The 14,784-nt window shown below is 28.5% G+C and overlaps 1 protein-coding gene across 1 annotated transcript; it reads right to left on the bottom strand.

Annotated features, from left to right (window-relative positions):
* Positions 1-12,201: 12,201 nt before the first annotated feature.
* LOC126893528 (uncharacterized) lies at positions 12,202-13,727 on the bottom strand. Its single transcript, XM_050663833.1, has 2 exons — positions 13,650-13,727; positions 12,202-13,609 (listed from the first exon to the last, which is right to left on the bottom strand). The coding sequence occupies exons 1-2, from the start codon at positions 13,683-13,685 to the stop codon at positions 12,356-12,358; spliced, it is 1,290 nt and encodes a 429-aa protein (XP_050519790.1). The 5' UTR covers positions 13,686-13,727; the 3' UTR covers positions 12,202-12,355.
* Positions 13,728-14,784: the final 1,057 nt, after the last annotated feature.

Here is a 14,784-nt window from a genome sequence, read left to right as displayed (position 1 = left end):
AGCCGTGTTTGGCACATTGTGCTCTTGAGATAATTATTTATAAATTTAAGTTTTGAGAATGTCCTCTCTGCGCTTGCCACAGTAACTGGTAATGTAAGGAACAAATAAAATGCCGTTAACAAATCTGGGAAACTAGTAATTAAATTATTATTATCAATTATTAGTAATTTAGTCATATCAAAAACGCTGCGACAAGATTTAAGCTCAGAAGCAAACAGAAATTTAAATGATTNGTTCAGAAGCAAACAGAAATTTAAATTATTCGATTTGTGTTGTAAGTTCTGCTGGATTAAAGTCCTCAAATGCCTCTGCCAACTTTTTTGCACTCTTACCGATCTCTTCATCAGATATTACAGTTGGTCGTAAAATACAACTAAATAAATCATTTATTTCACTAAGGCCTACAAATCTTGTTTTCAATTGTGTAACAACAGTATCAATACATCGATATAAAACTTGAGTTTTAAAATAATGGTTTCCTTCTGAAAGACGTTTATCTTGACATAGCTCACCATAAAATTTTTTTACTTTTCTCGTTCGTATGCAAGAAAACTCGGGCGTTACATTCCANTCTCATTCGTATACAAGAAAATTCGGGCGTTACATTCCATTTTAATGCTTTAGAATTAGCTTCTTCCATTAAAATTTTTAAGTTATCGCGGATTTCCCCCATATTTTCCAATGTGCTTTTTATCAAATCAACACAATTGCCAATATCAGCTCCAGGTAATTGAAATATTTTAGATCCTAAATTAATTTTTGACAATATTTTATAGATCAATAGAATTAAAATAATTGTTTCATAACTTTCGAAATATTTTTTGAGTGTGGAGGCATTGTTTTGTTCATCCTTATTACGCCCGNTGGAGGCATTGTTTTGTTCATTCTTATTAAGTCCGGTCAACGTAATGTTGTTTAAAACTTTCATAACATCTGGGTACATATGGTTGAGTGATATCAAACAATCAATTCTAGACGACCATCGTGTTGGGCACAGCCTTTTGAGTGATCTAGAAATTTCACAGCTTTCTTTTTTCAATTTTGCCCATCGAAGTATACTGTTTCCGAAAAAAGTATATAGAGTTTCTAACATCTCAAAAAATTGTCTGATTTCCGTAATATCTTTCACAGAATCGTTTATCACCAAATTTAAATTATGCGATGCACAATGAACATATTTTGCTTTTTTCTGTCGTTTCCGAAGTTGAGCCTGCAAGCCATTATGTTTACCACTCATACTTGCTGCTCCGTCTAATCCAATTCCTCTAAATTTACCAATATCAAGACCATTNTTCGTCTAAGCCAATTCCTCTAAATTTACCAAAATCAAGACCATTATCTTTAAATGTTTTAACTGTTAGTTTTTTCTATTGCTTCACCTGTATTTCTTTCTGCTTCAGAAAAACCAATGAAATCTTCTTTTATTTCAATACTTTTAAGAATTTGAAGTTCATCTTTTTCTATATGTACATAACGATATATCGTAGAAACTTGGTCAACCTTGCTTATATCTTGTGTTGAATCTAGAATTAAGGAAAAAAATGGCGCGGAGGTAACATCAGATATTATATTTTTCTTTATTTCACTTTCTATTAATGCAATTATTTGATTTTGAATTTGGTGGCTAAGATATNTAACTGTCTATTAATGCAATTATTTGATTTTGAAGTTAGCATCTTTTCTATGGCCCCTTAAAGACAAATTTTGGCCACCTAATGTGATCGATATATCTATTATACGTGTTAAAACTGCGGTCCAATATTCAGATTTAGAAGCGCCTTGCTTTTTTATTTGACAGTCTATACTTCAATTTTTATGATACATATTATAAGCTTTACATGAAACAAGATGAAATGTAGAACTTTCATGACGGCTCATAGCAATCGTTATGTGATCCCAGTCATCAAATCCGTCAATCCATGACGTTTGTTTATTTTTTAATCTATTCCCGAACAGAGTACATGGCTGGCAATATGCAACTTGACGAATAATCGAATAACTCAACCATAGTCTAATTGTCTTTCCACCAGACATTGATGACCCAGAATAATAATATTTCTCATTGAACGATAAATTAGATACACGATTATCTGAATATCTATAGAATGGTCCTTTAGGTTGGCATGGTCCATATTCAACAATAAATTTTTTTGCTGCGTCAGGCAACTGATTTAGATGGCTAAAATGACCAATATCAGTAGGGTTTGGTAACATCAGAAGCTTAGTAAAAAAATTTAAATCTGATATATTGTTACTTGGGGACGAAGATGAAGAGCTGGATGGTATTTTACCTAAAAATTCGTTGGTCGATAAAGGTGAGAAACTAGATATTTTATGTGCAATATTGGTGACTGAAGAAGAAGGTAATGAACTTGATGGCATATTTTGTGTTACATTGGCTCAAAAAGAGTTTGTAGAAAAGGATGGTTCAATTTCCGAATTTTTGATAAAGTACTTTGAAAAAGACGGCAACAATTTAATTTTTTGCTCTTTTTCTGCTTTACGTTTTCGTTTACTCGCTTCACTTTCAAATATTTTTTTATTCAGACCATTCATTATAAAATGAGATTCTCAAAGTCAAGTTGTACACTAAAATTATAACACAAGAACAATACGTTTTCTTTCTATATTTTATATTATTATTATTATTATTATTATTTGTATAAGCAATTAGAACTTTAAATGAAATATCAGTATAAATTTAATATTGAAATTTCAAATATTATGTTGAAAATAATTAACCCGTCATTGGTAAACATGTGAGCGCGGCGCTCACACAAATAGCATTTTAAACGTCAGTCACATAAATGTTTGTTATTTTGCTTGATTCTCTTATTACCTTCAAATAAAAGCTTACCAATAATTACAAAAAAAAAAGCCGCTATCTGTATTTCCTCAAGTTTTCAGTGTGCAAAGTTAACTGTACCGATAAAGTGAGCGTCGCTTTCACAGTTTATCAATTTCATATTTTTTGAATTGCTTACGTTTATTTTTTTTCAAAATAATGGCCAATAAAGTTTAATCTTTGTTGGAGAAGACTGTAGAACAGTTTTTAGAAGACTTATGTCAACCCAAGTGTTGACCCCGTCCAATTTTTTGAAAATGAATCGGGCAGTGACATTTCTGAACCTGCGCCTGGTACTCACAATACCAGTCGCATAAATAATAAAAATACTAGTATTTTACAAAAAATATTTTACCAATTGGTAGTGAGCAAAATGATACTTTTCTATGTATGATTCAATTTTTTGAGTTGATCGAGTAATTAATAATAAAGGAAAAAGTAACGTGTGAGCGCGGTGCTCACAGTTTAGCAATCGTGATCCGTAACATAAGTTTACCAACGACGGGTTAAAAAATTAAAAATTACATAGACAATAATAACATCAGTTCTTTAGATTAAATCTTAAGTCTACTTTATAATGTTTTATGATGTATTAGATTAAATTAAAAACAAATAACGATACTATTTTATACCTACTAATACTATGTTTAAACTTAAATAATTACATGTTATACCTTGTCGGTAAGTACGTAAAAAAATATATTCAGTCATTAGTTTTAATATCAGATTGTTTAATTTTAGTATTTACCTAAGTACTACAAATGACGTCTAAGACGTTGATTTTCTCTGTCGCCGAATAATAGGATCGTCTTAAAAATGATAATTTATAATCACCAAAGTTAACGTAGTTCCGCCACTGAACAAGTAAAATACATTTCGAGTAACGCATCGCCGCCTAACAGCGATAAGAAAATATATTTTTATAAATAATTCTCGTATTGACATCAGATAACGCATATACACAACACAAAACACGTTTAAAAATATACTATAGTCTATACCCTTATCGGTTCGTTTTCGTGGTGAATATTAGAATAATAATATTTCAATATCTCATGTTTTTGTTTACTTGAAATGTTACAAAATGCATTGCATCTAATATTTCTATGATTAATACAATGAACTAATTTTTTTATTAAATAAGATAAATAATTAAAAATTTCGCTATGAGGCCCCTTTAACAACGAGGCCCGCGGAAAATCCCGCCTTTACACATATGTAGTTCCGCCTCTGTTCAGTACTGTTATTGGGTTGTAGCATGACTTTCCGGAAGGGATCATCTGCCCTCAGCCCTCCCTTTAACTTCATCAATGAAAACGTGTATATAAAAAAATTCTGTTATTTCTTTAATAATCTCTGGGGTCGAAACACTGCACAAAAATTTTATTACATTAAAATTATGAGACAGCATTGTTATAACTATATATCAATAATCAATTAACTCTTAACAATTCTTTCTCTTGAGTAATTGTTTAGCATTTAAATGGTAACATTGTTTCCGAAATAGGTATCCGCTTAAATATTACATAAATGTTTCGTTTTTAACTTTTTTGATTTTCTCACAAGGTGTTTTGTCATCAGTTTTATTTTCTAAATCACTTGTTGCGTGTCATTTTCTTCTAGCTCATTTTTTTACCTAATAAGTTATCTTATCTCCGTTGGATAGGTTGTCTCGTAATATCTGTCCATACACGTTTCTGGTGTAGCTTTTTTCCCGCAACAAAAATATCATTAGTTTATGTACTACTTTTTGTGCGTCAGTTGATATTTTCAATCGTACGTAAAGTTCAATAGTATTTCTAAAAAAATATCAGTATGACTGCTTATTTTTAAGGAAAACCTGCCGTTTTTTAATATGATTTTCGAACTCATTGTTAATTACACGAGGATGCGATCAGGCAACAGATCTACCAGCACTTCTTCTTAATTATAATTAGAAGAGATACTTTAAATTATGGAGAAATCTAAAAAATTAGGAATTTTATTTGAGTCACTTGGCCAGTAAGCTGATTTTCTAGTAGAAATAAACTCAGCTTTAATATAAAGAGCTGATTTTAATAGTGCACGTCCTATGGATGTAAAAAGACTTGATCACCAGTGAATATGTTTGGCGTTATAATCACCACCTATTAAACAACAGTTGCATAATGTTTGAAAAATATCATTGAAGTTATTAAAGTCAGAGCCATCTTTATGTGGACAATAAATTCCCAAAACTGAGAAATAATTATTTTCATTAATGACATTCGTTGCTTGTTAAAGGTATTATTGAATACTTTTCAAGCTCAAAATGCTTTATGTATTGTTTTATAATAATTGCTATACCATCACATGCTCAACTGCTTGGGTGCAAAGTAGTATAAATGTTGCGGTGAGTTATATGTGGCCGCGTTCAACTTCCAACCCAAATGCAACCGGTTACATATTGTAGTGGGGATGTCGTTCGCTGTCCGGCGATAGTCGTCGCCATGTCTGATCAGTTAACCAGTGTGTGGTCTAGTTGATTAGACACAGCGGCGCCGCCTCGAGTTGTCCCGCGACTTTGCGGTATCGTATGATTTACCGTGCGTGTGATTGATTATATAATCGAGTTCGTGTTGTTTCATTCAAACGGTTAAAGTCGGTTGAATATACCAGTTATATTCTGATCACTGATGTTATGCCCAGATCAGATTATTGAATTCAATGATACTTATAAATCTTATACTTGTACTCATTTTGTTGCATTGTAATATTTAGTTATTATTAGTAATGTAATTGGGGACGCCCGAATTCAAATTTTATTATTAATTACATTAATATTGTTATTATAGACATATCCTTTTTGATTTCTTTAATTGATAAGGTATAGGACTTCCTTTTACTCATTACCCAAGTCAGTTAGGCCAACCGATAATTAGGAGCCTGTAAACGAACATTGGTATCTAGAGCGTGGTTTGTTTAAATTCAGAGTGATTTTATCCATTAGTCCTTTTACTTTTGTGCGTAATTTAAATAATATACTGAATTCAGTTAAGTGCAAATTTGGGCCCACCGAGCTTTAGCTACTTTAATGTTATAGCACATAAGATAATTGTGTTTCTTTTCTGTTTTGGCCGTACCTCCGTACTATAGGATTAATATATTTATATACTTTTATTTGTGTACACCAGTACTTTTGTCATTGAAAATTAGATTTAATACTAATTCTAAGTATCGTAAGATTAACATTTAATTCTGGTTATTAGAAGTACAGTTTGATTGCGTACGCAGATTAGTTATTATTTTATATTATATTTAAGATTAGTTGTATTTTAAACCTTATATTGTTTTGAATCTAATTAGAATTCGTCTTTCTTTTTTTCATGGGTAATTTTAAAACCGTTTAGCAAGACTGATTATTTGAATAGATTAGTGCTATATAGTAGTGGGATATACATTTCTTAAATTTATTGCATTTTATGATATTATTAATAGTGCTGCTAATAGCTGATTAATATTTCTACAGCGGTACATTGATGAATGTGTAATTTAAATAAGCACGGGACAACATTTTAATTTATTGTTATTTTTTAATTATTGCTGGTGTGTTGGATAATATTCATAAACTTAAAATATAAAAGTATAGTGATAATTTTCTATTACTTGTTGGATTCGATTTAATTTTTAAGTAATTATTTTGTACGTTTGATTTTTTAGTAATAGTATTTTGCAGTGATTAATAAAAAAAAATAATAATATTTATTTTAAAAACCATATTTAAGTTGTATTTGCGTGCCTTTGTACCTACTAAAATTTAATAACTTTAGTAAAATTTATTTCGTAAATAAGGGCTATGTCAATGTGTTGCAAACTGGTTCAATAAGTACAATAAATAAATAAATAACTCGTAAATACGAATATTAAAATAGAACACTGTATCGTTTTTTTAACACGCTTATATTATTAGTTTCACATGTACGTTTGTTGTTTGTTGTAAGTATGTAACTCCACGCCCCACTTGTTGTTATGTCGAGTATCTCGTCGTCTATGGCCCTGAGACTAGACTGTCGTAACGCATTCACCCCACTCCGTACACGCGTTCACGACATCAATTAAATACATAAAACAATTTTTTATTTTGACGAACCAATACCAACCGCGTGTAATGCGTCTTACGTATATATATATACATATTCATAACGCCAATGTCGCCGTTTATATCTTAGGTATAATGTTCCCCCGCACACAAAACACGGCTATACCTAGTGCACGATACGTTTGCGTACTTAAGTCGCTTTACATGTATATAAATATATATTCTAATTACTATTAAAAATATATATTAACACGCTTTATTCTCATTAAAAGATTAAAGTGTATTCATTCCGATTACAAAGGATGATGCCCGTATCGTCATTTTTCGTCACTACCTCCATGTTCCGGAAGTAGGTAATTTAGCCGTCTGCTGCTTTCCTTGGATGTGGTATTCGTTTCTCAGACCCCTCCCCGGAATCGAACCCTGATTTCCCGTTGCCCGTTGCAACCATGATATTGATAGAAACAACTATCATAACATGAAACGAAAAAGTGAAAAATAAATATAGTTTAAAAAAACTGAAAAACACGCTTTTAGAGCATATCGAACTAAAAAGTTAAAAATAATTTTTAAAATAAGCTTAAAACAATAATGAACTTTTTGTTCGATCTGCTTTAAAAGCGTGTTTAATAAAATTAAATAAATCTTCACATTGAAAATACCTTATAAGTGAGGTACACTGATTTCCATAAAAATTATAATAATTTTTGCTAACATTCATCACTTAAAAAGTTACTTAGCTCATATACTATTAATAGAAAATTAAAATCATAAATTTCTAATGTTTTTAAATTATTTGTTGTTGTATTAGGTTTGATATGATAATAGGTTTCAAATACGCACTTAATAATTAAATAATTTTACATTGTTATTTATCAATTTCTTGACTTTATTTGTCATATCGACTTCAGCCTATAGTAATCCAAATTTTTTGGTAAAATGTTACTGTATAAATCATTTTTAAAAGAAATATTTCGTAAAAAAAAAACTCAGCATAGTGGGGACGTGACATAGTTGAGTCCAGTATAGATAATATCAATATATATTTTGGTTTCACCATATTTTATGATAGACTTTTACAATTATGATCAATGTTTATTATATGCTCAATTGATTACATTTTTTTAACAACCTATTAATTAGTGTTTTTAGATAAAGCAATTCATTAAAATAAATTAATATTTATAAATAAATGGAATATTTCAGATTTAGTATTTTTTTAACACTAAGAGTTACATACAAATGAAAACTAAGATTTCGATTAAAATTGTTTATTATGATAAAAATAGTGATTTCAACGAATTATTTAACTTTTATCATAAATTTACTGTTAATTATAATTATAAAATCTTCTGACCGGGTAATTTTTTAATACTTTTTATTTGTCAAAATATTGCGATTTAGCATAAGCTAATTACTGTATTTTAATTTGCTACTCTATAATAAAGAGAATAACATACATACATACTCATTTTTATGAAATAATTAACAAACATTACATCTTTGTTAATGTTAAACAGTACGACTATAATACTACATTCTCATTCAAATTGCATTTAATCAATCCTTTGTTAGTTTTAATGGCCATTATGCTGACAGTACCATGTCCAAGTTTCTTCGTTTAAGGGTCATTGCTTAAACTAAAGCATAATCGTCTTAAAATTATTATAATATAAAACTTTTCATAAACATTTTCTGTTTATGAGTCTGAGCACGTGGTAGTGTGTTGTGCAAAGTTTTATCAATAAATCTTTACACGAAACAATTGACTCAGTTTATCAAACTTACATATCTCGATTTTTACTCAAGATAACCTCTTGAAAAGTATAGACGATATACGTCGCTCTAAACGATAAAGAAAACAAAAAGAAATGATATACCCACAAAATTTAATTCTTAAATTAGAAAAATATTAAAAATTAAAAAAATGTAATAATAAATGTAAATTTCAACAAAACTTATGAATAAAAATGTCTAAAAGATTATTTTATTATTGTAATTAGTATTTTTTTTGTATTTGATTATGATAGATAAATTATTCCTATATCTATTAGAGTATCAAATTTTTTTATATGTCTATCCGAGACCGTAATAGGGTAGTTTTAGCGTATCGAGATCATTTAATAAATTTAACCTTTTTTAATGGATACATTCTATATTACTTCGAATATTTATATAAGGTGGTGCGCAATGTTTCATGTTTGTAGGAAAAGATTAACTGCTGTCGCTAAATTTGAAAACCTCAATAATTTTAAAAGGTTCAAAAGACCATGTTAAACAAATTGCATTCTAAATTATTTATTTATACATTTATTTTTTATAAAAAAAACGCCAATAATCGTGGAAAATCGATGACTTCCGTCTCGGTTTCCATTCGTGTACAGTTTATTGTCATAAGTCAGTCAGTCAATTGTTTTTTGTGTTACTCTTTTTCTGTTGCAAGTGCCTTCGCTTGAATGATAAATTGTCCGGTCGTTGTATGCCATAGTTTTTATTATTTGTTGTTGCACACTTGTGTTCAAGTTTTCGTGCCCTTGCACGCCACCAGTGATTGGGCACTGACCATTACTAAACATCTTCATTGCCGTAGTCTGTTCTCGTCTGCCATTACGTACCTGGATTTACACTCTGACTCGTCATACTCAGATGTTCGATACCATTACCACAAGATTTCATACAGTCCACTCATCATCATCAACAGTTTCATCTATTCAGCTGTGTTTATATTATTTTTTAATGTTATTTATCGTTTGTTTTAATTGAGATAAATTATTTTGTTTTATGTCGCTTTTCCGGCCATTAGTATTTAAGGGTTCCCCGTTACCCCTTAAATTTAAGATACTCTCTGATATATGTTATTTAATTATTGTCTACTCTCGTTTACTTATTGGATGTATAGTCATCTCCTAGGTGACCCACTCCCGCATCAATAATAACGTTTTTTTTTAAACAGGCTTAAGGTAAAACGGCATTCTAGTGCGGTGCACAACTAGCCATCCTACGGTCTAGCTGCCTCGTACACAACAACAATATTATTAACAAATTAAAAATGTAAAATAAAATATCAAGAATTTTTCACAAAAATAGCATATTTTTGCATACGGCAGTCATTTTTACCATGAAGACAAGTCCAGAGGTCAAATTCCTTTTTTCATAAATAAGTATATAACATTAGCTTTAATTTAAGACATATATAAAATTGTCAGACTTACCGGAACACTTTCAAAATTTAATTTGAAAAAGTTGTCATTTTAAACCCCCCCTGTGGGCGGGTAAAGGGTTAAATTTATGAAAATAATATACCAAATGATAGGTAAAGACATCAAGCATCTATAAAAAAAAATTATATTGATATGTCTATTTTTGAAAAAGCTACGGCAGTTTTTAGTAAAAAAAATTGAAAACATTTCGAAAATTAGCGATTTTTAAATTTGTAATTTTTTTGGAGGTTTCCCCCATTTACGGGGAACGAGGGAAATTTTTTCAATTTTTGAGGGTAATGTCTTCGACTAGATACAATTTGTGATCTTTTGACGTATCGTTGAAAGAAATTGGTTCAGTGAAACCATAACGTACAACGGCCAAACAATTTACTATTCAAGCGAAGGCGCTTGCAAACAGAAAAAGAGTAACACAAAAAACAATTGACTGACTGACTTATGACAATGAACAATACAAGGATGTAGATCGACACGGAAGTTATCGATTTGCCGTGATGGGAGGGCAAGGGGGTGAGTAAAGCAAGATGCTGGTGATCATCTGTCTCACGAAATAATATAGTTGATGATCTTTGTAACAACTGGTCAACTAAATCCTTCTAACGGCGTTCTATACCATAAAATTGTAGTATTAAATTTTTATTATTCTTTAAAATTGAAGTTTCAGAAAAATACTTGTTTATTATTGTCGTACAAAAAAAAAAAAAGCCTGAACAAATTTTAATAGAAAATCATGTTCAAATAATCAATATTTACCTTTTTATAGTTACTAAATTCGAATTTGCACTGTTTTTGCCATTTTATTAATTTTTAGGGGAGTTCAGGGACATTTCTTTGGTGTATTTATCAAATTTACAAATTGATTATCGTTTTATATAACATTAAGTTCCAAATATTGTACTAATTTTCTACTTTTTTCAATTTTTAAATTGAACCGGAAAGTTGTCTGACTATGACTGAATTTTAGTCATATATAGTCAAATATAGTATTTTCAATGTGGAGATTAAAAAATAGATAATGGATATTATAATTTCTCATTATTAATTACTAATTTTTCGGATTTTAAACGAAAATATACAAAGAATAGAAATATCAATAAATACCATCAAAATAATAAAAAACTAAATATTTACGAAAAAAAAAACATATTTTAACTTAAATATACATTGATTAATTATTCATTTTTATTGTTAGATCCGCTCCTGAAAATAGCCAACACTTTTCGTGCGGCTTTATTCGATAAATGAATCAGATTTGATCTACTTCTATCTTCTAACTCATTATAGTAATTTTAAAACCCTATTTATATTTAATTTTATATATAAATAATAAATTCACGTGTATTGTTAAATGAGTGATGAATATGAAATAGTTTTTATATTTTTAAGTTTCTAATAATATAACACGATAATTGTGTTGGGTCGTCGTTAGCCGTAGTGGAATTATTCAGTCGAAGTCTTAGATTTGCCCTTCAGCTGTTCTGTTTGTTGTTAATTCCCGGATTGAGATACATACGGGAACTTAATTAACAGTTATACACACTCCGGCCCCTTACTGGTTCCTTNGTTAATTCCCGGATTGAGATACATACGGGAACTTAATTAACAGTAATACACACTTCGGCCCCTTACTGGTTCCTTCTGCCATCATGAAATAACGACTATCGGTGTTAAAATCATATTAAATCAGAACAGATCAAAAATAGTTGGAACAGAGTCTAAGGAGCTGATAATGATACAATACTATATGCAAACACCGTGTAACAACATTAAGAAGAGTAGTGTATATAAATGCTACTTATTATCGTCATACATTTCCATATTTACGCAAAAATGCATTTGTAATAAAATGATTCACAAAATTACCAAAGAAACGAGTCAATTATTGAAGCTAAACACTTTATTTATACATATTCTTTATGTTAGATAAATAATAATTTAATATAATAAAAAATTTTTATGTTATACCAACATAAAATATTATAAACAATTCTTGTAAATTAAATTTGACTACTTTAGTGCACCTGAGTACGAAAAGAATCTACAATTCTATACTTAGTTAAATATTATAATACTTGAAATTCAATAGACAATATTTCATAATTTTATTAGTAAAATCAAAATACACAAATACAAGCTTTCAAATATTATTTTTTAAAACTGAAAATTAAATTTTGATTATTATGAATTTTAATGAACTTATAGAAAACATAAGTCATTTTAATCATTTATCTGCTAGTATACTTCTAGATCAAGTAATCTCTTTTTTTTTTCTTGTTCTGTCTCATGATCAAATGTAATGTTGAAGTGTACAGAAAAACACATGAATGACTTAAAAACCTTGAGTTTAGATTTGAATATATTTTCAAAGTACTGTACAAAAATATTAAATCTTAGGAAGTTATCATTCAAACCTTGTATTTGTGAGATTTCATTAAATCTTGTTATTTTTTCATTTATTATTTCGCTTATTTGAACGCATGCCATTAGTTCCTCAGTTTTAGTTATTGATTTCATGTTATATTTTTCATTATTTACATCTATTCGTAATATTTCAAATGACTCGGCGTCAAATTTTGCTCGTATTGCGTTTTCAATATTTGTAATAATTTCAGAATTTATGATATTATAGGTTTTATTTATATCATTTGGTAAATTTACCAATGATTTTTTGATGTTTTCAAATTCCGAAAATCGACATAACATAATTCCAAATTTATTAGTAATATCATGTAAATGATTCCGTATTTCAATATTACACTGTTCGACAATTTTATCATCATTAAACATTAAATACTTTAGATGCTTTCTAATAAAATGTAAAATTACGACTTTCAATATGTTTAAGATTTTTTCATGATAAGTTCTAATTTTTAATATCCATAAATCAAACCAATAATAATTTCTAGCATCATCATATGCATCCCTAATATCTTTGAATATCTTATTGCATATTGTTTCATTTTGATCCCCGAAACCCATTATTATAGTTTTTAAAATATTTATGTTTTCAACAATTTCGCAAAGATAAATTTTTTTAAGAGAAACCCAATTGTCTACTTTTTCGCCATGCATTAAAACGTTATTAGTTATATTTCTTTTTGCCATTACATTCATTACTTTTTTTATCATTGGAATCTTAACTGTTTCATTTAAATTATATAATTGTGTACTTGTAGAATCGTATGTATTATTCTTTCGACAATCGAGAGTTGTAAATGACAATAAAAAAGATATTAGATAATCTATAATGTTCGAAAGATGTGATGTTATAAATAAATTATAGGTCGACTTCTGGTTTTTCAAATAAATTGCAAACATGTACATATGCCATAAAGGGGTTAGAAATGCATTTAGATTTGACTTTAGTATTACAGCTAGCATGTGTTGAATAATTGATTCATTCAACAATAAACCTTGGTATTCATTATATTTTTTAAGTATTTTAAAAGATAAAAAATTTTGAATAAGACTAGTGTATTCTATAAGGTTATACAAANTTTTGAATAAGACTAGTGTATTCTATAAGGTTATACAAATTACTGCAATAAAGGTCGAGGTACATTATATCTGGTCTGGTCTGCAATGAAAAAGATTGTGGTTTATCTGCATGTGTTGAATAATTGATTCATTCAACAATAAACCTTGGTATTCATTATATTTTTTAAGTATTTTAAAAGATAAAAAATGTTGAATAAGACTTGTGTATTCACTAAGGTTATACAAATTACTGCAATAAAGGTCATAGTACATTATATCTGGTCTGGTTTTCAATTTGAAAGATTGTGGTTTATTTTCCTGAATAATTATATCTTTCAATTCATTAAAACCTGTTTCAAGCATTTTAAGGTGATTGTCATAAAAAAATCCAGTATCAAGATTAAATGCTACTTTAAGTTCTTCTGTATCATGAAAAATCTTCGGTTCCGGTTTCGGTTTTTGTTTTGGTTTCGGTTTAAAACAATTACATTTGATAAATTGTATAATACAAAATATCCCAAAGAATATTGTTAGCACGTAATATTTATTAAAAATCATTATTAGTATCTTATTACTTAATAATTGTTACGTATAAAACTTCTTAAGAAGAGTACTTTTTTAAAACTACACTAAAAATTGGAGACGTTTTAATATATAATTTTTGTATTTATGTAAACAATTATTATAATAAACGCTCTATATCAAAAATAGTGTTTAAACAGTTTAAAAGTGATTTATTGTCACAGTATCAATTCAAAAAGAAATATTGTTTAGTATTCATAAAAAGAAAAAAATAATTCAATATAAAATACAGTAAAATTATTTTCCATTGATTTTTTATAAGAATAAACGGAAAATTTTCAGAAAAATCTAAATTTAATAATAATGACCACGCCATAGTATCTAATGTCTTCTAAAAATTAAATATTAATATATAATACGACGTCATTTTATTATGTGTTTTTCAATAAAATTCCTATCGTTGAAATTAAACATTATATCTAATGTCTTCTAAAAATTAAATATTAATATATAATACGACGTCATTTTATTATGAGTTTTTCAATAAAATTCCTATCGTTTAAATTCATAATATACAACATTATTTTAAAACTAAGATAAATGTTCGAATAATACAAATCCTTTTTTAATTATAGTTATACTTTTCCATAATTAATTTCATN

Source organism: Daktulosphaira vitifoliae, unplaced genomic scaffold, assembly GCF_025091365.1.
Source record: "Daktulosphaira vitifoliae isolate Bord-2020 unplaced genomic scaffold, ASM2509136v1 Scaffold_1, whole genome shotgun sequence".
Classification (NCBI taxonomy): domain Eukaryota; kingdom Metazoa; phylum Arthropoda; class Insecta; order Hemiptera; family Phylloxeridae; genus Daktulosphaira; species Daktulosphaira vitifoliae.
This window is presented reverse-complemented; position numbering and strand designations above follow the sequence as displayed.